Source organism: Lissotriton helveticus, chromosome 5_1, assembly GCF_964261635.1.
Source record: "Lissotriton helveticus chromosome 5_1, aLisHel1.1, whole genome shotgun sequence".
Taxonomy (NCBI): Eukaryota; Metazoa; Chordata; class Amphibia; order Caudata; family Salamandridae; genus Lissotriton; species Lissotriton helveticus.
This window is the reverse complement of record NC_136065.1, coordinates 274,744,842-274,769,667: the sequence shown is the minus strand read 5'-3', so window position 1 is coordinate 274,769,667 and position 24,826 is coordinate 274,744,842. Positions and strand designations below refer to the sequence as shown.

At 45.6% G+C, this 24,826-nt stretch overlaps 1 protein-coding gene across 3 annotated transcripts in view; it reads left to right on the top strand.

Moving 5' to 3' along the window:
- Nucleotides 1–24,826, top strand: part of MIIP (migration and invasion inhibitory protein) — a 66,074-nt gene that overhangs the window by 32,760 nt on the left and 8,488 nt on the right. For all 3 annotated transcript variants that reach the window (XM_078640898.1, XM_078640896.1, XM_078640897.1), the window contains exons 2-7: nucleotides 380–583; nucleotides 7,150–7,698; nucleotides 13,044–13,146; nucleotides 13,320–13,431; nucleotides 14,665–14,729; nucleotides 18,110–18,236. In XM_078640898.1, the coding sequence (XP_078497024.1) occupies nucleotides 392–583; nucleotides 7,150–7,698; nucleotides 13,044–13,146; nucleotides 13,320–13,431; nucleotides 14,665–14,729; nucleotides 18,110–18,236 (1,148 nt within the window). In that variant the 5' untranslated portion in view covers nucleotides 380–391. The remainder of the gene's footprint in view (nucleotides 1–379; nucleotides 584–7,149; nucleotides 7,699–13,043; nucleotides 13,147–13,319; nucleotides 13,432–14,664; nucleotides 14,730–18,109; nucleotides 18,237–24,826) is intronic.

The window sequence follows — 24,826 nt, the reverse complement described above, 5'->3', positions numbered from 1 at the left end:
GGGGTACCTTAGCTCCAGGACACATTGCCTCATGAAACTGAGATTTGACATGGTCACAAATTCAGTAAACTGTGGGAGACTGAAATGAAGTATATTTTAGGGTGTAAATTCCTGCTGGGGAACATGCTGGATACAGCTGGGTTGTAGATATTCTTGTGATCAAGTCACAATATGGTAATTTAAGATTGCAGTCACATTGTGGAGATGTGATGTGTGTTAGTGAAGGGTTCAAGCTTGTGAACAATTTTTATGGGGGATATGTGGTTCAGAATCAAGGATTGGTCATGTCAGTGCATGGGGTGACTCTAGTGAACTCTTTGGTAGTATAGTCTCCATCTATAATGCTTATTTTTAATCATTTTCTTTCTTTCTTTTAAAGGACCGGGCTTGAATGATGTTGGTCGCCAAGGACATGGAAAGTCTTAGAAGAACAAACAAAGCTCTTCTTGAGTGTCTGAAGGGAAAACAGGCGGAGTTCAGAGAGCTTGTCCCTCTGCAGAGAGTGATGCCTGACTCTCTGCTGCCCTGTCCCCTCAGCCACAACTCTGGTCAGAGTATGCCTGTACCTACTCCTAGATCCCAGGTATTGGTGACAGTGCTTACTTAAAATGCTTAACTATTGTGCAGTGTGTACCTGTTGTCTGAACTTACTTCGAAAATGCCATCGCCATTTTTGGGGCGCATAGGACGATGTGCGATTTACTCTATCCAGTTGTGGTGTACTCTGGCGCCATAATGAAGTACAGGTTTTTACTGCAAGAAGTCCCTTGCGATGGTCATGTTACCTATGCACCCAGGGACAATACGCATCTCTGTGCCTCTGTTAACACAGTCTTTATCAGGGACCATCTCTCTTCACAGTTTAGGAATGAATGACTGCCACCTATTCACAGTTGTGTTGAATTGCCTATCCCTAGCTGCAGTTTGTGTATGGAGGGCCTGTTTCTATTTACACAGAATAGATAGTGAGGACATTCTCTTACACAGCCTAGGTAATGAGGACTTGACTCTATTTTCACTTTTTATATGTTCAGATGGTAGCTTTTAGAACAGAAACTCTGGACATTGGAAGACGGTGGCCCGTAACGATATAGGTTGTGAAGTGGTAACACAGAAATGGGTTGCAGATGATACGTGAAGATTGTAACAAAACCACAGTAATATACTGCACACATTATTGCTAATATATGTACAGTATCATACATAGCTTGTCGAGGTAAGAGGAAGGTGCTGGGAGTCAGCTATGTGGAGGTACTGAAGTGAAGATGGTGGATTTTAAGGCTAAAGTTGAATGTGGGAAGTGAGTATTTGGCTGAAGTTTGCTGGGGAGTATATTCCAATGAAGAAGTAAAACCAGCTTGGAAGGATCGTAACCGGAATGGAACACTGGATGGGTTAGTGATAAGACTACCTATTCCAATACTTGTTGTGAGACCTTCCCGTAGAGATAGGGAGTTGAGGACCTGAGAACCGAGCTAAGGATGTTTAGTGGTACTCTCTGTGGCTGATGGCCTATCAAGTTGGTGATCGGAGGGGATGGGTTGGTTCCTTTTGGGAGGGTTAAGCGTGTTCTTGTAACAAAGTTGGTGATTTTGTGGGAAGATCAAAAGAATGCAGTTGAAGGCAGACCAGTAGTAGTACAGTGTACTCCTAGTTTAGGAGACGATCATGAATGTAGCAGTAAAGAAGGAGCTGTGAGATGAGTTTCTCAATAACCTTGCTGCCCTTGTGGTGAACGTTGTACAGGACACCAGCCCTTATGCTTGGGGCCAAGTTTTCTGGCAGAGGGTATTAGAATGTGTATGGTGAGCATTTGTAATGATAGGATGAGCAAAGAACACAGGGCAGCTCTTTTTTGGGAGTATAAGCTTAGCACTCGAAAGCAGAGAGCCTTCCTAATGTCTGATATCTGTGATAGATCTGTGACCCATGGTGGTGGAGGATGCTGCAGGTTGAAGGATGAGAATGAATTGATCTGAGTATTGACACATGAGTGGTAGAAGAAGGCAAATGAGAAGATGTAACTGATGCAGGTATACTTTCTACCAACAGGAGTCAAAGGCCCTTGCTAGATCTAAGAAAGGCTCATCCTAGCATTTTTCCTTTCCAACTCGTGTAACTGGAAACATTGCACACTTGCTGGGTACTTGTAGTGCGTGCAGTGCCAACTCAGGCCTTCATCTGTTTGAGATCGAAATATTGAGTACCATTAAATTGAATGATTGTCACTAACACCTGTCATTTATAGTATGTAGAAAATAGTACAAATGCATCCATATTAAGCATTACATAAACCAAGATATTAATATTAAAATATACTGTACTTACAGGAACTCCTATTAACTAATTCATGTAATTCATAATGCATTTGCTACTTGCATTTTTAGGTCTCGCCTGTCGATGCGCATGCGCATCGAGCAAGCGAGACTATAGGGGCTCATCTACACTTTATCTAACTTGCAAGGAATCGTGGCGATTCCTTGCAGTGCCCGTGACTTTTAAGCTCAATGCGCATGTGCATTGAGCTTAAAAGCGCGTGCACAGCCGCCCGCATTCCTCCGACACCTTTGAAGTGAAGCTTAGCTTCACTTCAAAGGCCCGGTTCTTCACACCCACATGCCGCTCTGCCCTGCTCCGCCCCCTCCCCTGAGTCATCCTGCCTGCCCAGACTTCTCCTCCCCCTCGCTCCTTCACCCCACTCTCTTTGCTGTCCCTCCCCCCTCCGTTCCAAACATTCCGGAGACTCCCAAAGCTTCTGATCTCTGCACCTATTTGCTCTAATCACGCTAGAGCTTTTGTTCTGACAAACGTCTTTAATACTTTTGTTTTTTTTACTAAACATAACCACGTGGCAACGTTTGTGTCGTGATGAGTTGTTAGCTATGCATTTTCGTGTCACATGCAATTTAAGTTGTCAAGGAAAATCGTATGGCGAGTGTTACAGGTAGACAAACATTTATACCCCCTCCACCATTCCCAGTGAAATCGGGGATGGTGTAATATCACAGTGCCTCGTATTTATCATGCTGTGTGCAAGTGTTCCATGTCGAAGGTATGTGTGCGACAGTTCTGGCTGTCCATTCTGCACCCTCATGGGTTGGATGAGTGAGGTCAAATTCCTCTAAAAAATGCAGGCTTTCGCTTCATAGCTGCTCATGTTATATGCCCTCCAACAGTGCACGGGCTAGAACATGCGCAGCAGCGCTGCTTACTGCCTGCTAACTTGTAAAGCATAAACGTACCTATTTCTTGCAGCAGCCAGAGTATATCGTTGATCTTCGCTATATTGTGCAAGGGGAGGGGCACGGGAGACTGCAGATGGTTTAATACTTCTCCCCTGACTAGGACTAGAAAGATTGTGGAAATGGTTGACTCCAAGTCTTCGACTGTATGTGCTGTGTAAGCTCCTACAGCGTCGTTCATTGTTTCACGTAGCGCTATCACATCACGTCAGAGCGCTAAATTAAAGGCTTTAGAAGGCCGACTCGCAAGCATCCGCTGCTAATATTATTGCTATTACCGATGATGCACGCGTACAGGCCACAACATTTACTTTCTCACATAGGTGACCCCGCTCCATCATCGAGGCATGCTTCATAAGAAGTATGCCTAATAATGTTTGCATTTTTTTTAATACAGTGCTGCTAGGCCATTGATGCCAGATTATATTTCTATTTGTGTGTGGGGGAACTGAGCAGTAAATGTGGTAACACATTAAATCGTGTCATAGTTTGTATGTGGTCAAGAGCTGAATTAGCTTTTGTTTTTCATAGTCGCGCAGTAGTTTTTTGCTTGTTTTTTTGTTTTGTTGTTTTCTTTTCTTTCCTCTCCAGACATCCGCTGCCTGCTCCTGCTGTTTTCCTGCTACCCCCTCCTCACTCATCCCTCGCACCCCCTCCTCGCTCATCAGGTCTGCAAAGCTACACAGTGTGTTATTCATGTAGCAGTACCCTATGGGGAGTATACCAACGTCCATTTGACCAGCTGCTGAGCTGTAAAGTATCCTGAGCGCCGCATTGAAGACGACGCTCGCGGCCGACCGAGTGTATTTATTTATTTATTTATTTATCTTTGGCTTCTTTTCTTTCCTCCCCAGACTTCCGCTGCCTGCCTCAGTTTCCCTCCCAGCCCCTCCTCGCTCACCCCTCGCACACCCTCCCTGCTCATCAGGTCTGCAAAGCTACGGCCAGCTGCTGGGCAGTAAGGTTTCCTCCCCCCCCAACCATGGGAAGTCCCTCCAGTGAAAGCGCCAAGGCATATAGGGGGTCAGCCCCTGATTTTCAACACTGTTCTCTATCAAAACGCCAATACTTATTGTGGGTTTTATTAACCTGCCAGCAAAATATTTGTTTTGGTAAAAGTTTCCATAACAATTATGCTGAGATTTAGTTTGTTATGCAAACGCCAGATATGAATTTCTGCCCTGTTTTCTGTGCCACAGTTTTTCTATTTTGCCACAATTTTATCTACTTCGGGCCACTGTTGTCGTGTTTCTCTTTTACCTCTTTGTCCTTGTTCACTTTGCCCATATTTCTTTATCTGGCTTGTTTTTAATGTGTTTTACCGACTTGAGCCAGCTGAGCTGGCGAACAGGTTTATTTGTAAATCCTTTGAAGTGGATTTCGTATATTCTGTGAAGTTGTGATATTCTCTAAAAGCAAGCAGTTTGTTATGCAGAGCGATTTTTTACTTGTGTGCTTTTGGTATCCATTTTCACGTAGCTGTCAGGGCAACCGATGTGTTGGGTGTGGAGGATCCTGTGACTTCATGTCAGTGGCTACTTTTGTTTTCTGTGTGTCGGACAGACTTCAAAGAAAAAAGTTTTAGTTCCTGGATGAACACTTACCCCTAGAGATTGCAGGTTGCGAATGTTCTATAAGTCCGTTGATATCAATGATACCCTGTCTATTCCCTAACCCATATAATTTATGTAAATTCTATAATGTTCATGGAGACATGGATATTCGTGATTATTGGGTGTACCCCACTGAATTTAACTGCATTGCGATCTGCTTGATAATCACAATAGGAACAGTCACAGATATTTCTGATGTGAAGGAAGGATGTGAAGGTAACACTCAGCACCACTCAGCACCACCACAGCATCACTCAGCACCACCTCAGCACCACCACAGCACCACTCAGCGCAACCCCAGCATCACTCAGCACCACCACAGCAGCCTCACTCACCCTCACCCACCCTCACCCTCACTCACCCTCACCCACCCTCACCCACCCTCACCCTCACTCACCCTCAACCCCTCACCCTCACTCACCCTCAACCCCTCACCCTCACTCACCCTCAACCCCTCACCCTCACTCACCCTCAACCCCTCACCCTCACTCACCCTCACCCTCACTCACCCTCACCCTCACTCACCCTCACCCTCACTCACCCTCAACCCCTCACCCACCCTCACTCACCCTCAACCCCTCACCCTCACTCACCCTCACCCACCCTCAACGCCTCACCCTCACTCACCCTCAACCCCTCACCCTCACTCACCCTCACTCACCCTCAACCCCTCACCCTCACTCACCCTCACCCACCCTCAACCCCTCACCCTCACTCACCCTCAACCCCTCACCCTCACTCACCCTCACCCTCACTCACCCTCAACCCCTCACCCTCACTAACACTGAAACCCTCAATCACCCTCACTCTTACTCTCACTCACACTCTACACCTCAGCCTCACCCTCACTCACTCACCCTCAACACCTCACCCTCACCCCCTCAACCCCTCACCCCCTCACCCTCACTCGCCCTCACCCTCAACCCCTCACCCTCAACCCCTCACCCTCACCCCCTCACCCTCAACTCCTCACCCTCAACACCTCACCCTCACTCACTCTCAACCCCTCAACCTCACTCACTCACCCTCAACACTAAACCCTCACTCACTCACACTCACTCACCCTCAACCCCTCACCCTCAACACCTCACCCTCAACACCTCACCCTCAACACCTCACCCTCAACACCTCACGCTCAACACCTCACCCTCAACCCCTCACCCTCAACCCCTCACCCTCACTCACTCTCACTCACCCTCACTCACCCTCACTCTCACTCACCCTCACTCACCCTCACTCACCCTCACTCACCCTCACTCACCCTCACTCACCCTCACTCACCCTCACTCACCCTCAACCCCTCACTCACCCTCACTCATCATCACTCACCCTCAACCCCTCACCCTCACCCTCACCCACCCTCAACACCTCACCCTAACTCACAATCACCCTCACTCACCCTCACCCTCACTCACTCTCACTCTCACTCACCCTCAACCCCTCACTCACCCTCAACCCCTCACTCACCCTCACCCTCACTCACCCTCAACACCTCACCCTCACACAGTGCAATAGGTCTCAGAGGATTTTTAGTTAAAGCTTTTACAATTGTTTATGGCTTTTTTGATTTGTAATTCTTTAGCATTGGCTACAAGAAATAAAAATGCTAAAGATTTACAACAAAAAACCCATAAACAATTCTAAAAGCACTAACTCTAATGCTGCGAGACCTATTGCATTTCCAATGCTTGTTCTTTTTACAAAGCACAAGTCACTCTTAATCTCTTGAGTGTTTTTCCAAGGTCCAAAAATACTAGCTAGAAGGCTTGCAACTTCTGCTTTTCACTCAAAGCTGCCCTTCCATAGTTGCATCTTGAACCTCTGTTTCCTAGAACTTCATGTTTCCCTTTAAACGTAACTACTGACCTGTTTAACCCCCCTTCTAATCTCTGCTTTATATCTTCAACTCTTTTAAAGTGCTGTCTTTTATTACCAGTTCCTACCCCCACCTTGTAGGGTGTGTCTCTAAAATATTTCCCAAACTGGAAAACAGATTTCTTTGAGACTAACAAGGAATTATTGTAAACTTGGATAATACTGCTGCCTGTGGTGTTATCAGCCCTTACATGCAATCATTCAGTTTCCCAACAAAACATAGTTTTATCTGTTTTCAAGTATACCCGAGTTGTCTTTGTAATTTGTATGCTGTAACATTGCTTACCTAGCTACATCTGGTATGCCATGAAGAAAAACTACAGTGCTAGGGTCGATAACAATATTATGACTTATTCATTTAGACAGTTGTGGTGTGGGTTGGGTTCCATGTGGTGCTAATCTGTTTTTATCTTTTTCAGATTAACCATCAAATACCGTACCTGCCTGTTTCTGAAAAGGGCAAGAATCAACAAACTTTGAATATGAAGGAGGAACAGACCAGTTTGGTGAAATTGGTGCCCCATGGAGAAACTGCTGTTGCCAGAGCTGCCCTGTGCTCACCTCAGAAAATGCAAAAGGGCAGTTCATATATTTGTAAAGATCGGAGGGGGGAGGTTGTCATCTCCCAACACAGAGAGACTAAACAACAGAAGATAAGCAAATACCAAGCACGAATTGAAGACCACATGCACACAGAGAAGCAAGCTATCCCTGCGAGCCTTGTTCAACGAGGCAGGAGAGAAATGGATGAGCCCGTCAAAAATACAGCGTCGGTGGATTTGGAAGCCAAATTTTCCACCCAGAAATTTCCTTCTACTGGTGCAGTGGTCGAGCGGTTACAGCCAGAGCCTGTACACTACGAAGAACGTTTACTGGATGAGGGGAACAATAGACAAAAGGAGAACGTTATTAAGGAGATGCATAAACCCAAATCGATCCTAAACATGTCTCGCAGTTTGGATGCCAAGGTGAGAGAGTCATATGCGAGAACCCCAGGTCTGCCCGGGTCACAACTGTAATAATATTGTAGGGGAAGAACTAATGCACCAGAATGCCAGATATGTCTAGTCCACCAGTCCTGAGACATGTAACTCCAAGATCAGAACAGAGGCATGCTTAAATGCCAAAGCGGTGAAGAGATAGTGCTAAAAGATTAGAACCACAACAATCCAAGCTGCCTCTGTTAAGAGGATACTATGCCAGGTCTTGCTAATCACTTTGGACTGTTACATTATGCAGACAGAGATAGACTGTACCAGATTTAAAGTTCTTTGAAACCACCCAGACTTGTGGCATGATAGTGTGAGAGAAAACCAATCAAACCGATTACATGGAAAAGGGCAAAAATGACAATCCAAGACACACTTCATGATGATGCATCAGGGTATGTATAAAACACTGAAGGACACACTGAAACACATTTCATACAGTTTGTATTCTAATGGAGTTAATCTCCAGTGGCAGAGTCCCTGAAATACTGTGGTAGAAGGCTGGCACAGAAGTGGTGTTCATGTCCACTTCTTTGTATTTGCCTAGAGGCGCATATTCCTTCTTCGTCTGGGGATAATGGAGCTGGGATAGAAGCTCCCTATGCAAGCCGGTGCACCCTTCCTGCAATGCTTATGATTCATTTACTACTGCAAGACTCCATTCATGGTATTGTGCAAGGTTGTATTCACATCGGCGCAGTCATGGGATCTTGTTACTTGAATGAGATCAGACTTTTCCTGGTTGTTTTCCTGTGGCTCCAGCCATAGCCATCCCATCTTAATTACTGAGTTGGCTTTTTTAAGCATCTCTGGATCAGTTTTGCTAGATAACAGCAAATGATCTTAGTCAGCATCTGTCTCTAGGACATTGGAGCTCGGCGGAGATGGGTAGGTGATCCCACGCGGACACGGGCTGATTGAGCTAAATCTGAAGGCTCAACCCCGATGTACTGACCCGCCGACCACTCATGTGGTACTTAGCCCTTAACCCTTAGGCATAGGACTTTCCATCGAGGTAAAATATACCCACACCACATACATGACACTGGCATGTTTTTGAGTTTCTTTACTTTATAGTTTTCACTTTTTAAGGTCCTGATGAATCGCAGGATATTGTTCCATTTGCGAGAAACATGTTGACCACTTGTTGTTTTTCTTGGCTCGACATGAGTCACTCTACCTAACGAGGTGACACTGAGCGAGCTTGTTTTCACGATTTTAACTGTAGTAGGGGGACCACCAGAATAAAATAGTTTCCGGCACCCCTTGCTGCATTTTAACTATCACCTCAGGCTCTTTTGCCTTCCCGCCCACACACCCACACTTCACCATAGGGCAGTTGGATACAAAAGATCTCCGCCAAAGTGCCCCTCTTTGAGGTGTGCCCGTCGGGGATTGCACCTCCCCCCCGACGAGGAGCAACCGCCGATGATGAAGCATGACATCCTTCGGGGTGTGTGAGGCAAATACATCCAACAAAAGGGATGCCCACAGGTGTTATATTTACACCTCTGGTCACGCCAGTCTTTGCTTAGTCCTTTCTTAGTCCTCCCTTTAACTTCCCACTCCTTGTAGGAACAGTTCAGCCCCCCCTTTTTGGTGAAGTCTAGGACATTGGACCCAGGCGGGAAGAGCATATTGAGCTAAAGGGGAAAGAAATGGCCTCCTCCTTGTCTGGAGGGCTGACTGATCTGGGAAAAGAACCGAACTGTATGTCTGCCCTCATCCCTCCATTATGCATTCAGCATGCTTACTTGAACTCCTTCAACACTACACACAGAAACCCATTTCTTCTTCAGGTCCTTTCCTGCTTCCACGTCCATCTTCAGAGACTTCTCTTCCCCACGTAGACCCCTAACATCCTGCTCAATCTTAATACTACATACCCCCCCCACCCAAAAACAAAACGTAAGTAATTTGATGAAAATACTTAACTGCTTACTCCATTCCAATCTGGCTGCATACAGGAGACAGCACAGAAATGGCTACAATGAAAGTTATAGCTGCTTCTTAGATGGTGCTGAATCCTGCCTTTTTATCCTGTTGGATCTGTTGCTTGCTTTCAACATCATGGACCATGTAATATTTCTGAACACACACTAGAATACCACATTGGCTTCCAGGGCCTTGTCCTCAGCTGATTTGCAACCTTCTGCTTAAATTGATGTCAAGTGGTAAGGATCTAAAACGTCGCTTCTAAATAATTGGGAATGAAAGGTGGAGTTCATTAAGGTTCAATCCCCTCACCTTTACTCTTCAAACTTTACGTGGAGCTGCTGTGTGACATACTTAGCCTAATAGGGTAATCTCTCCAACAATACATGTATGACATGCAAATGTGCCTATAGACCTCCACCATCAAGGACCTCAGTCTACTTAGAACATGCCTGATCACGATACAAACCTGGATGTCTTCAAACCCTCTGTTACGAGTTCCATATATAACAGAATGTATCTTCTTTCCCTCCTTATGAAAATGCACACTAAACTCCTATCTAATTGAACATTTCAAGGATTCACTCCTGCTGTCACACCAACTGTGATATTTGTTGGTTTCACTCTAGAGCTTTCTCTTTTTAGGTCTCGCCTCTCAATGCGCATGCGCATTGAGCAGAGCGAGACTATAGCGACTTAAACAGACTTTACCCAACTGGGCGATTTGGTGCTGTGCCCGTGCGCTTTTAGGTCAATGCGCAAGCGCATTGACCTAAAATGCGCGTGCACATCATCAAATCGCCATCTGTTCCCTCAGCCGCACTCCTCCCACACCTTTGAAGTGAAGCTTAGCTTCACTTCAAAGGCCCCTGCTGCTTCACACCCTCATCGCCGCTCTCCCCGCTCCGCCCCCTCCCCTGCCCGCCGTGTCGCATTTCTCCTCCCCCCTCCCCACAGCAATGCCCTCCGTCTTTTTACAAAGCTCGCAGCAGGCTGACAGAAGGTATTTTTCCATTTATTTATTTGTTTCTTTGGCTTCTTCTATTTCATTATAATAACAAGTGTGCTTAGTTTGTCCCATTAAGCATAAATCCGCTGAATATACACTTTCTATATAAAGTTTTTTTCCCGATTCACTGACATGCTTGAATAGAGCTGTCTGACAAAAAGACAAATAGATGCCATCGCTGAATGTCCAGCTGCTTCAACCATTGCGTCCTCTTTCTATTGCTAAAACGTGTGTTGCTTTCTTTCACTGCGAGAAGGAGCATCTTGCATTTGCCGGTCTTCTCCCTTAGTGGCTTGTTAAGCTTACCTGCTGGAATGGCAGAGTCTGACTGAGACACAAAGACCACGAGCCGTGGCAGCACTATCTTCCAGGGATTCGGTGCTCTTGGGCTGCACTCGAATCACATGCCACATGTTCTGCACTACCACCATAGACGTCGCAAGTTCTATCTAGTGACCAGCGTCGAGTGAGCCTTCCACATCTTCAATGTGAGTAAGCAGTTGGTGTTTCTTTGGTGGGAGGCAGAGCGAGAAACGTGGACAATTGTGTATTTTTCAACTGTTGGATGCCATGGTAATTTTTTACAACCACATAAAATCTGTAACCTGTGTGTCTAAACTTTTTTCTTATCAAATATAAATGCATTTTATGGTTTTACATAATATCTAGATATTTGTTTGCAGCTGGCACAACTGGTATCCACCAGCTAAATGCATAGAGTCCATTCATTGCTAAAGGCGTCCATAAATAACCATGTTCTCTGTGAGCACATCTCACATCTATCTGATTACGCTTAGTTTTTAGGTCGAGCTTCAGCAAGCATGTGCTGTCTGCATAGAACTTTTGTAATCAAAACAAGCATTTGCAGTGCAATAGGTCTTACATTTACACGATATTGAGCTATTGGCATTGTAAATCACAATGCCTTTTATTTTTGTTTTTAAAACCTAAATAAAAGGCATTGTCATTTACAATGCCAATAGCTTAAACTTGTGTAAATGTGAGACCTATTGCATTGCAAATGGTGGAGTTGGTCATGCTTCTGTGCTCTCAGGTGAGTTTTTGTCGGCAAAGCACTTAACAAACACAAGATTGCCTCCCAGTGCATCTGTGCGGATGCTTTTTTATAACCAGGCGCCATCACTTAGGACCGTTTGAAGAACGGCGTGTACTGAATGTGTAGGCAAAGGTCTGTGCTATGGAAGCATGTGTTACTTATGCCCTATGCAAAGAACTGGTTTCCCCTAAGAAGTTATACTGAGATTTGAAATGTTGCTGTTGTTTTAAGATTTAATGGTATTATTGTTCTCTCACATGAGTCACTGTACAGTATACAAGTATAGAATGGCGAAAATGGGCCATTAGAAGTTCGGAAAGAGGAAAATGCCTGCGTTGGCATTGTAAATGACAAAGCTATTTATTTAGCTATTTAAAAAAACAACACATAAATTAAAAAAAAGTCATTTATAAGACCAATAGCTCCAACTTTCCTATTGCGAGACCTATTGCATTTCCAATGCTTGTTTTCATAGTCCACATTAACAGCATTGCCAAAAGTGCCAAAGTCTTTCTCCACAGGGTCAAAAAATTAAATCCTCCCAGTGGCCAACAGTAAACAGCTGTCCACGGCTTTAATGATCTTTCATTTGGCCTGTGACAAATCCATACCAGCAGGGGATACTCCATTCAAACCTGGCCCTCTAAAAGCCCTACACATTCTGCGGACAGGTACATTTTTATCATATTTCACCCATCTTATGCAAACCACATTTGGCTACCTCTTCAAGCTAAGATATGCTTTAAACTGTGCTGTCTCACTTGTACGGCCTTGCATACCACATATGTCCTCTCTCTGCTTTTCTATCTGTCTCAGGAGGTCAAATGACATTTAAATTGGGAATGACCTCAGAATTGATATTCCTAGAAAAAAGACAACCTTCTTCTCTGGAACAGCAATAGCAGCTTGGAATTCTCTGCCAACAAACGCCAGACGCATCCTAACACCTTTTCGTTCAGAAAACGCCTAAAACCTTTCTACTTTGCTTTGCCATGTTTGAGCCCTCTTGATCACATGAAAGGTCACCCTGGAACTGAAATGAAAGTGTATCTGTGTCTTGCAGAGCATTCCTTCAGTTTGTTTGAACTCCTGCCACAACAGACTCCACAACTCTATACCATCTTCCCCATCTGTTACTTCTTCTACTGCTCGATTTACTGTGAACCTTTAGTTATTCTCCAGTATTACCTAGTTTTGGGTTGTTTCTAACATGTTCTATGTATTTCCTCTTTGTTTTTTTGTAAAGCACCTTAATGTCCATAGGTGCATGTGCACTTGAGAAATATGCTACATAAATAAAATTGTCTATTTCCTTACTTCCAGAAAGGGGCTGGTCGTGTGATGTTTAAATCTAATCTTGAGCCCTCCCCAGTGAGTCAAGGCCCCTGGACTGATCGCCCCCTCCTGGGCTATGACTGGATTGCAGGTAAGTTCTTGGCTCCTTTCTATGTGTACTTAAGGACTTCAATGAAGTTTGTCCTCTGTATCTTTGATTCCTTATGATATCAGCAGAGAGTAGTAATGCTTTCCATAGAAATTCTTACCTCTTTTCGAACTCCATCCGCAACACTCATTGCTCATTTACACATGGTTTTCCAGGATTGTTGGAAACAGACTTCTCTGTGGCTGAGAAATCCGAGCAGTACTTCTCGGAGCTCAACGAGTTCAGAAGAGTGAACAAAGAAGAATGTATCCATGCACGTTACTTTGAGTAAGTGACAGATCAGTTTGTTGCAAATAATGGTGTGAAATGATGTCTGAAATTAAATTGTGTCTTAATTGTATTATTACATAAGCTTCATATGCGTTATGCTGAAATGAATGCAAGTCTTTTTACGGCTATTTAAAATTCAGTGATTCCCCATTTAATATGTTAACCACTTTGACAATACTTCTTTTCATCTGTCTTCTATAGGCTCTCTCTTGGTAGTTCTGGCTCGGAGACTCTTTATTCTTTTTAGTGAAGTACTAAGGGCCTGATTATGACTTTGGAGTAGCGGCTACGGCGCAATGCTGCTCCGCTTCGCCGCAAGCACCACCGACTGTATTACAAGCTGCAAATGTTGAACTCTTAATACTGTTGGCGGTTCTTGGCCTTTCCCATCGCGGTGCCTTGAAAACAGGCACCGTAATGGGAACAGCCACAAATTTCCAACACAGCATGGACGGTGATGTCCATGCTTTGCTGGAACTGGGGGGAATACAGACAGAGGGGCACATGTTGTGGTCCCCTGAATGTATCCCCATGGCGTGGGGGACTTGGGGGCCCTGTAGGGTCCCCTTTTTTCTTGCACCACCAACTTCTTCATGGCGTGGCTCTGCCATGAAAAGGCTGGCGGTGCAAGAACTCAAAATATGCTGAGCGGGACTGAGCCAGTTACTGCTCAGCATAATGCGCTGTGGCGCTCCTGCGCCACCGCCAGAGAGCGACTGTTCGATGGTGCAGCAGGCGTTTCACCGCCGATACGACTTTGTAAGTCGTAAGCGGCAATACGGTGGACTGCCACTCCTGCGCCTCAGTGCCTCTGGTGGTCGGAAGACCGCCAGAAACGTAATCAGGCCCTAAGATTTTTTTTCTTTTGAATATTTAAACATGGATATGTCCTTCCATTTTGTCCGTTTGTGACAGAGTTTTCCTTCAGATGACTGCATAAAGCAGATATTTCAAAATAAAACATTTTAATGGGATAACGTTAAGACACTGGAGCAAGTAAGTAAGTTTATGCCCAGATTAGTTTGCATAAAAACAATGAAAAATGCAATAAGGTTAGTCCTGTTTTTCATTGGCAATACATTGGAGCAACTGTTTGTGCAAAATCCTCTGGTGTCGCAAATACTCTTTGTGGTATTAAGCAGATTTAATCTATGGATGTACATTCCTTGAATCATTTCAGATCTTTTGTTGCTGTTATGTCACTGTCTTATGTTCTTGTTCCTTCTGTAGTTCACAGGCACTGAATATTTCTTCTGAAGATGAGGACAAAGAAATTTCCCTCGAGCCGCATGAATGTAAGAAGTGATTATTCAGTAAATGCAATTCTCCACAGCTCTGCTTTTTGCTTGTCTTTTGCAGGGTTGAATGAACGGTTGCACTTGGGATTACCTAGGTTCATGAATTTGGTAAACATGAAGGTATTTTGCATGAATTGGTGAGGGGCATTTCTTAGGAACGCCACATTGATAGTGTGTTCTGCAGATACATGTTGTTTGCATGGAGACAATGAGATGCGCAGGCTGCCAGTTTCTGCTGAGCAGGTTCAGGTTAGACATGAAGACATTCTCACTTGGGGCCAGATTACGATGTGGGCTGGACCGGCTCCAACCGTTGGTCGGACCCTCCAGCCTGCATCGTAAAATGCTGGTCGGATTCCTTTCTGACTGACACATTTCGATGGGGTCGGTCAGAAGGGAATCTGAATTGGTTTTCCAAATGGCCTCCAATGGGCTTGGAGAGCCCGGCCGCCATTCGGAGAACCTGCAGTAATCCCTCATCCAGCTCCTTCCGGCCGAGGGATTACAACGACAGATTCCCATTGCCCTTCTGTGCCGGCCTTTCCAGCACAGAAAGGCATTGAGAATCTGTCTTTGGGTGCCCCCAGCAGGGCCCACATGGGTGCAAGGCCGCCATTTGGCGGCCTAGGGGGCACCTAAGGTGCCCCACTGTTGATCCCTGCACCCCGTGGCAGGCACCTTGAGGTGCCTGCCACGGGTTGCAGGGATGAACTGCACCTCTGCTCTTTGCATTGAGAGCATGCATTTCGTTCGGAATGTATGCTCCCATTGTCGAGTATAGGATTGTGACTGAACAGGGTTCGGTTGCATCCTAATTCCTGGGCTGGAACCGATGACAGGAGGTTGTTTGGTTCCAGTTCCCATCCGGTGTCGGACGGACTTCGGTCCGTCCAGCATCGGATTCGGCCCCTTGGAAGTCATCCTTTGATGGCCAGGGTTCCTAAATAGGGCCTCATGGGCTGGACACTGAAGTATACTTAGATTTATTTTGAATTGTGAATACGGACAGGGGTTTGACAATGTGATGTTGGGGAAGGAGGGATGTATGTTAATGGCAGCAATGCTGAGATATCCTTAATTAGACAAAATATGCACCTAAAGAAAACTACATGCATCCCCTTAAGCACTACTTCAGGTACTGCGAGGAGTCTCCACTCTTAATCAATATTATCGTATTTTAATTTCATCCATCTTAGTAACCAAAAAGTTCCAATTGTTATGAATCATTAATTTTATTAGTATTTTGTCTCCACAGTGTGACAAAGGTCCACATGTGTAACCACTTTGGGGCACATGCATCAAGGTAGGCTTTTGTGAGTCCTTAATTACAATTATTAAGGAATCGCAAAAGCCTATGCATGCAGGAATCACTAAAAAATAGTGGTTCCTAAACATTCCTTAATTGTGACTCGCAAATTGTGAGTCGCAATTAAGGAAAGGCTTCCCATTAATTCCTATGGGCCTACATGCTCATAGGAATGAAAGGGAATTGCATGCGCAATATGGCAGTACCAAATAGGCACTCACAAATTGCGCATGCAATTTCAAGGGTGCTAAAAGGACACCCTGTTGTACTCCTGAAATTGTACTGTGCACCCATGTTGCGCACACACATGCCCCAAGGGCATGTGTGTGTAACATGAAACTTTGAAAAATGTACTTTAGTATTTTAGAGAATTTTCCGAAGTTTTTGCAAATTACTGACCAGTTTAATTTTTCTGTAATTTGCGGCCCCAAATAGCGAAATCGCTATTTCAAAGTGCTTCTGGCATTGCATTTAAGGAATTGCAAATTGCGATTCCTTAAATGCAATCCCAATTTGAAAAATCACAAAAAATTGCAATTACCGAAATTGCGCATCCCAAAAACTTTCATGCATCAGAAAAGGCCATTTGGCAATCGCAAACGGACGATTTTTGCGAATAGCAATGTTTGTAATCTGAAAATCCCTGATGCATGTGCCCCATAATTCCTTAAATTCCATCCTTAACAAATTGCTTTACAATCCTGTGCTTCCCCCAATACGATTCAGGCCTGGGAGACCTTTGGTGAGGGGGAAGTGTACTACCATCGGAAGAAAACAATAACACCATTAAATATCTTGTATGTGGTACATTTCAGCAATAGTTTTCAATCGTAAATTTAGATTAGCACATAAATTAAATAATCAAAATCCACACTTTATATAAAAGCAAATGCTAATTTCTTGCATATCAGTATTATTTCTAATCATCAATTTAAATCAATCCTACACAGATCAATATGTACTTAAGTCAAGTGCTATCCTACAACCTAAGGTATCTGTCTATATATAATTGCCTACTATCCAAACAGCTCTATGAATATATGCTCATTTTCATATTGGTAACTACATGTTTTTTATATGGGTTTACATCTCTGTTAGTCTAGTACTTGTGAAGACGGACTGGGGATACTAACACAATGTTTAATGACTACAGTGTTTTAAAAGCGCTTCATTATTGATTATTATGCAGTTACCAATATGAAAATAAGCATATATTCATATGGCTATTTGGATAGTAGGCAACCTTAAAGGACACAAATGTTCGGTTGTAGGATAGCTCTTGATTTAAGTACATAATGATTTGTGTTGGATTGATTTATATTGATGATTAGAAATAATGCTGATATGCAAGAAATAATCATGTGCTTTTGATATAAAGTATGGATTTTGATTATTTGTTATGTGCTAATCTCAATTTACGATTGAAAAGTATTGATGTAAAATACCACATACAAGATATTTAATTGTGTTATTGTTTTCTTCTGATTTTAGTACACTTTCCCCTGATGAAAGGCCTCTCGGGCCTAAAATACACTGAGGATCGAGGGAGCATGGGATTGTAATGCCATTTGTTACTGATTCAACAAATGAAGTGGTTACACATCTGAAAATGTGTCAACCTGTGGAAACAAAATGCTATTAAAATAAATGATTCATGAAAATGTAAACTTTCTGATTATGAAGACAGAGGAAATGAAACTACAATAATATTGATTGAGTGGAGACTCCTTGCAGAACCTGAAGGAGTGGTTAAATATTTATTAATTGGAGTACACTGATGAGTGCACAGGTTTTCTTCTAATTGTATATCTTTAATCAGACTTGAATTGAAAAGCCTGAAAAAAAGGAAGCTCTAAAATTGAAGCGTTTCCTACAATAAAAAACCTCTAACCTATTCCGCGAAACATCTGAATTCTGGTCAGTCAGCTTGACATGGAGTTTTCAACCTGCCTTCAAACCATCGTATACTTGGAAGCAATAACTTTGATCGTTTGTGACTGGCAAGAATCTTTTTAGAGTTTGTTTTCATATTGGAATGGATTGTAATCCCTTTTCTCACCCGATCTGCCAGGCGTTTATTGCTATAGGGTCAACCAGCGTTTATTCCCCGTCCCATTGGATCCAGCAGCAGCTTGTCCTGTTTGCAAAACTCGAAGACCCAAACAGTCCAGCAACATAGAAGAGCCGGCTTATGTGAGGTATGTGTAGCTGATTGGCAGTTTAATCCTGAACTGGGTGGACATGCCAACTCGCTAATGTGTATAAAATAGTTGACTTAACCTTTGTGTGTGTTTGTTTATGTATGTAAATGCATGTGTTTATTCACAGGGTCTTTCACCACTGTGTCATTATGGTTCAATGACCCTTTCCATTGTAAAGGCATTTAAAATTTTTCTACAACTTTAGACATCCTGGACAGATTTCCATGGAACCTAGCAAACCAGAGAGGAAGGTTTGCCGAGTTCTGGCATGCCAATTTTCGGGTAGATCTGTGGAGGTGGAAAAATGTTAAAGGGCGTTAGCTCCCATAGGAATTTTTGCTCACGCCCACAGCCAAGACTACTGAATAGATTTGGTTTGGTGTAAATCTGTTCAATAGTTTTTCAGAAATTAGCCTATAAGAACATTTTCAAGAGCACTTGAAAAGGTGACCACTTTTGTACTCTATGTTTTAAATTGCAAGTCACGAATCGTAACTCATGTCAATCCCATTTAAAATTTTGCTCAAACATAGCAGGCTGGAGAGGGACTCAATGTATTTATTTTGGCCCATGGCCGTATCGGGTAGGGTGCCCACAGCATTTTGGGTGCAGGCCTATGCTCATCCCCTGCTGCGCATGGCTGAAGATGTTTCTGATGGATACATCTGCCAGTGAATTCCTCACCTTGTGAATATCCCCCTGCATCAGCAACATTCGGAAATTCTTTTGTAGCTTCGCGCCGATGTGGACGACGTCACAGAAGCACGGCATCGCGCGCTGCTCCGCTGACATCACCGACTCCATAATAGGCCCAAGTCGGCGTGATGACATCAGTTCCCTTTTTTCCGCGTCGTCGACGCTAACGGTTTTCGAGGGATCCTCTGTAGCTTTTATAGTAACTTTGTTACTGTTAGTTGGTTTAAGTGTTTTCTTCTTTCGTTGTCTCCTGTCGAGATGTCCTCGAAGAAGACCGGATTCAAGCCGTGTGGTGAATGCTGGAAAATTATGTCAATCACGGACCCGCATGAAGATTGCGTATGGTGCCTGAGCTCGGACCATGATGTCCAAGGGTGTCCATCCTGTAAAAAGATGAATCCCAAGGCCCTTCGTGAAAGAGAGGCGAAGCTCCTCGTTGCCAAAATGAAAGGTAAAAAGGACAGGAAGAGGTCTCGTTCGAGGTCGCCTTCGAAGTAGTCATCGGGACATGCTTCCAGATTGGCGAAAAAGAAGCACAAGAAGAAGAAGCATGGATCTTGACATCATTCTGGAAAAGGTTCGGATTCGAAGCCGAAGTCACCATCTAGAAGGCATCGTAAGGATGATATATCTCCTTCACCAGAGGCTCTGGATCCGGAAGGTGAGGTTTCGCCCATGGAGTCGCCGGAGCATTCACCGGCTCTGGTGTCGAATCCCTCTCCGGCGCCGTCGCGAACACCAACTCGAGAGGAGGAAGAGGCTCCCTTGCCTGAGGGTTCGACGGCTCCGGCTCACCAACCCGAGCAAGATGATATGAATCCGGTGCCTCCTCGAGAGCAGCCTGTGAGTTCATACCCTCCATTTCCAGGCCCGGGTCAAGACCCTACACAGTATTTGAATGCCATGTATGGTGTCTTCACAAGAGCCATGTACTCCTCTGGAGCACCGGTTGGTCCCATGGGTCCGATGGCCTATAATCTGGGAGTCCCCCAGACTTATACTCTGGCGCCGTTCATGCCATTTATGCCAGCTGGCATTTCCCGCCGCCGCCGAGATCTTCGACGCCGATTCCTTCGACACCGGCTCCTGTTCGACCTCGAGAACAGCGGCCTGGTCCTCCGTCTCCGAGTTTGACGCCGGCTCCATCGGAGTCGATTGCAGATCCACCGACGCCGTTTCCGAAGGAGAGGTCGAGACGTGAGGCTCAGCGACTTCTAGAGGAACAAAGGTACAGAGAAGTGGAGATAGAAGAAGGTGAGCTGCAGGAATCGGAAGATTTCTTTGATGACCTAAGGGAGGCTAGTGGATTGGAGCTGTCTCCGGATTGGGAGTTATCCTCTGTCCCAGATGCCCCTCCAAAAGATGTGGGACCATATCAGTTGGTCATCAAGAAGGCAGCAGAACTGTTGAATTTGAATCTGCCTACTGCGGAATACAAGTCTGATTTATTGACAGAAGTCCTCCATTCTCCGACTTCAGTGGCAGAGCCTATGCTTCCTTTCAATAAAGCTTTGACTGAGCCAATCTTGGAGGTGTGGAGTAGACCTCTTATGGCTCCTGCAGTTGCTAAAGCTGTCGCAAGAAGATATAGGGTGGCTCCTGGAGACCCAGACTTTTTATCTTCACATCCTTTGCCAGAGAGCTTGGTGGTACAGGCAGCCTGCTCCAAGAAATCTGCAGGTGCTTTCCCTCAGGTGCCTGGAGACAAAGATTAAAAAAAACAGGACCAATCCGCGAAGAAAGTTTTTTCATCGGCGAGTATGGCTCTCAAGTCAACGAATGACACATGCCCCTTGGGGCGTTACATCCATGCTTTGATGGATTCTGTGAAGCAGTTGGCCTCTAAAATTCCAGAGGACACATTTTTATTTTTTAATGAGGTGCTTGTTGACACTCGCTGCTGCTCGGCAAGTCATCCAAAGTGGGTTGGATACAGCTGACTCGGTGGCGAGAGTCATTGGGATCTCCAATTGCCACCAGGAGAGTGGCCTGGTTGAAGACTTCCGAATTCTCTGCGGATGTCCAGGCTGCCTTAATAGATCTACCCTTTGATGGCTCGGGCCTTTTCGGAAAAAAGGCTTATGCTGCGTTGGAGAGGTTCAAAGATAGCAGGGCTACAGCCAGGTCTTTGGGTTTACAATCCAGCGGAACTGTGGGTAAAAGGTATAGGGGATTTGGAGGGTCCTCCTTTCTTTCCTACAAGCAGTCAAAACAGCAACAACAACAGCAAAATCTGCGGTATAAGTCATACAGAGGCAAACAAAGAGCTCGTCCTCGAGGACGTCAAGCATCCTCCTCTTCCTCTCCCCACCCCCCTCCAACCTCAGCAAAGCAGCCCTAGATCCGCCATTCCGGATCATGCGGGTCCTGTGGGGGTCGGCTTACCCATTTTCTACGAGATTGGGAACCCAAAGGTCCGATGTGACCGATTCCGAATCTCGTGGAGAATAGGTATGCTCTTCCCTTTCGGGAGTTCCCTCCAAATTACCCTCCTTGCCAAGGTTTTTGCTCAGAGGACCACCTGCTACTCCTGCAGGAAGAAGTCCTGGCGTTACTGAGAAAAGGTGTGATAGAGGTGGTTCCGGAGCAGGAAAGGGGTCAGGGATGTTCCTCCCAGTATTTCCTGATCCCCAAGAAGGATGGCAGACTTTGTCCAATCCTGGATCCAGGGTTTTGAACCTCTTTCTGAAACAGGAGAAGTTCAAGATGCTCACCCTTGCACAGGTTCTTCAAGCGCTGCTGGAAGAAGACTGGATGGTGTCGATCGACTTGCAGGATGCGTATTTTCATATTCCCATCCTGAAGTCGCACAGGAAGTATCTCCGTTTCACGGTGGGATCGCAACATTACCAGTTTGCGGTCCTTCTGTTTGGTCTTACTACTGCACCTCTCAGAAGGTCAGGGATACCAGTATTCCCTTATCTGGACGATTGGCTGATCAAAGCAGAATCTCCGTAGAATGTGCTCCATCATCTGCAAGTCATAACTCAATTGTTGTACAGGTTGGGTTTTTCGATAAATGTACCCAAATCTCACCTGGTGCACTCCCAGCGCAACCTGTTCATAGGTGCTGTACTGGATACAACTGTGTGTCGGGCATTTCCTCCTCCTCAAAGGATTCGCGACATACAGGAAATGATTCCTTTATTTTACAATGGAGCTGTTGTTCCAGTCCTGAAGGTCCTCCGTCTGCTCGGTCTGATGACTTCCTGCATTCTGTTGGTCAACCATGCACGCTGGCACATGAGGGTGCTCCAGTGGTGCCTCCGCAGGCAGTGGTATCAGCACAACGGAGATCTCAGGGAGTCAGTGAGGATCTCCCGAGAAGCTGCAGCGGATCTGTCTTGGTGGAGCGTGGAGGGCAATCTGTCTCAAGGAAAGCCCTTCCATCTTCCTCCAATCGGTTGGCACAGTAATAACGGATGCATCCACTCTAGGGTGGGGTGCTCATCTGGGGGATCTGGAGATCAAGGGTCTTTGGTCTCCAGAGGAAAGGTTGCTTCACATCAACCTTTTAGAGTTGCGGGCGATACGTCTGGCGCTCAAGGCCTTCCTCCCTTCCCTTCGCGGTCAGTCGGTTCAAGTCCTGACGGACAACACTACCGCGATGTGGTATACAAACAAGCAGGGAGGAGTGGGGTCGCAGTGTCTTTGCAGAGAGGCTCTGCGTCTCTGGTCCATCAGATTTGTCTGATGGCAAATCATCTGGCCGGAGTTCTGAACGTACGTGCAGACCGTCTCAGTCGGCAGTTCTCGGCCGACCACGAGTGGAGGCTTCATCCCTAGGTGGTTCGTCACTTCTTTCGGACCTGGGGAACTCCTCGGGTGGACCTGTTTGCCACTCACGAGAATGCTCACTGCCCGTTATTCTGCAGTCTCCAGTATCCGATGCAGGGGGCTTTGGGGGACGTGTTTCAGTTGAGCTGGGACTCCAGACTCCTTTACGCTTTTCCTCCCATACCCTTGATTCCGCGGGTTCTGAGGAAGGTTCGCCAAGACCGGGCCCAAGTTATATTGATCGCCCCGGATTGGCCAAGAAGGGTGAGGTACACAGATCTTCTCCACCTCTCCTCGTGCCCGCCGCTCCTCCTTCTCAGGGCAGATCTCCTCTCTCAGATGGAAGGGCAGGTTCTACACCCCCCACCTCCAGACCTTACACCTTCATGCCTGGAGATTGAACGGGGCAACCTGAATTCTTTTTCTCTCCCACATGACGTGGTGGATGTCATTTTATCGGCCAGGCGTGATTCCACCAAGTTTATCTACTCTTATAGATGGTCTAAATGTGTCTATTGCTGTGGGAAGAAGTCCATTGACCCTTTGAAGGCTCAGTTGTCTGACATTCTTCAGTTTTCTCTTTCTTTGGCGCAGCAAGGGTTTGCTGTAGCTACGGTCAAAGGTTATCTTTTGGCCTGGTCGGCATTTCTCTGTCTGCCGGATCAGCCGTCCTTATTTAAATCTCCTATTGTTTTAAGGTTTCTAAAAGGTCTTACAAATACATTTCCTCCTACTTCCTTTATTGTGCCTCAATGGGACTTGAATCTTATGCTTACTTTCTTGATGGGTTCACCATTTGAACCTTTGCACAATTGTCCCTTGAGACTGTTATCTTTTAAAACGGTCTTCCTGATTGCAATTACCTCGGCAAGGAGGGTAAGTGCGTAAGTGAGCTTCACGCTCTTAGTTCAAAGCCCCCATTCTTGACCATTCATGCTGAACGAATGGTACCAGGGCTGCTTTTCTGCCTAAGGTGGTAACTCCCTTCCATCTAGGGCAGTCCATTACCCTTCCTACCTTCTATCCTCCCCTCACCCTTCCAAGGAGGAGGAGAGACTTCACCGCTTGGACCCGAAGAGGGCGGTGAGCTTCTACCTGGACAGAACCAGAGAGTTCAGAGTGGATGACCAGCTCTTTGTGGGTTTTGTTGGAGGCAGAAGAGGCAAGGCGGTGCACAAGCGCACGCTGTTGAGATGGAATGTCTTGTGTATCAAGATATGCTCCTCTCTGGTGGGCAAGGAACCTCCTGAAGGTTTAAGAGCTCATTCCACTAGAGCAAGGTCTGCTACATCTGCTTTGTCTAGGGGTGTACCTGTAGAGGACATTTGTAGAGCAGTGACTTGGGCTTCCCTCCACACTTTCGCGAAGCATTACAGCTTGGATTCCGAAGTGAGGAGGGTTACATCTGCCTTTGGGTTCCTCACCTTTTGAATTATCCCAATGCGCAGCATACCACTGAAACTTTGCTTCTCAGCTCTCCCACGTCGACAACACAATGGAATGACTCTGTGTGACATCATCAGAGCCATAAGACCACCTCGTCAGGGTGTTGACGTCCGTTCCATTTTTCCACGTTGTTGATGCGTAACTGTTTTTCCAAAGGCTCGCCATTTCTGGGAGTTTCTTTGTAGCAAATTGTCATGCCTTTGTAGCATCAAGGATGGCAACTCAGAGAAAATCTGGTTTCAAGCCATGCAGGGAATGTGGGGGCCAGATATCTTTCACTGACCCTCATGAAGACTGTTTATGGTGTCTTTCGCCAGACCACGATGTTTAGGCATGCTCTTTGTGCAGGTGCATGAATACCAAAGTGCTGAAAGTGAGGGAAGTCCTGTTCCAAGTCGCCAACTTCGCATACTATGAGGTTGTCAAAGAAACCGAACGAAAAGTAACACCATGGGTCTCGGCATCGTTCGTCGAAGGATGTGCCTCCAAAGTCGGTGTCCCCGGGTCCCAGGCATCATCGGAAAGAGGAGCTCACCCCATCTCCTTCTTCTGAGGGGACTCCGGCCCAGTCTAAAGCTCTGAGAGCTGTTACTCCACCGGCTCCAAGAGAATCAGCGCCTCCCCATTTGTCGAATCTGACCACTCCACCTCTGGCTCCAGGTTCTCCG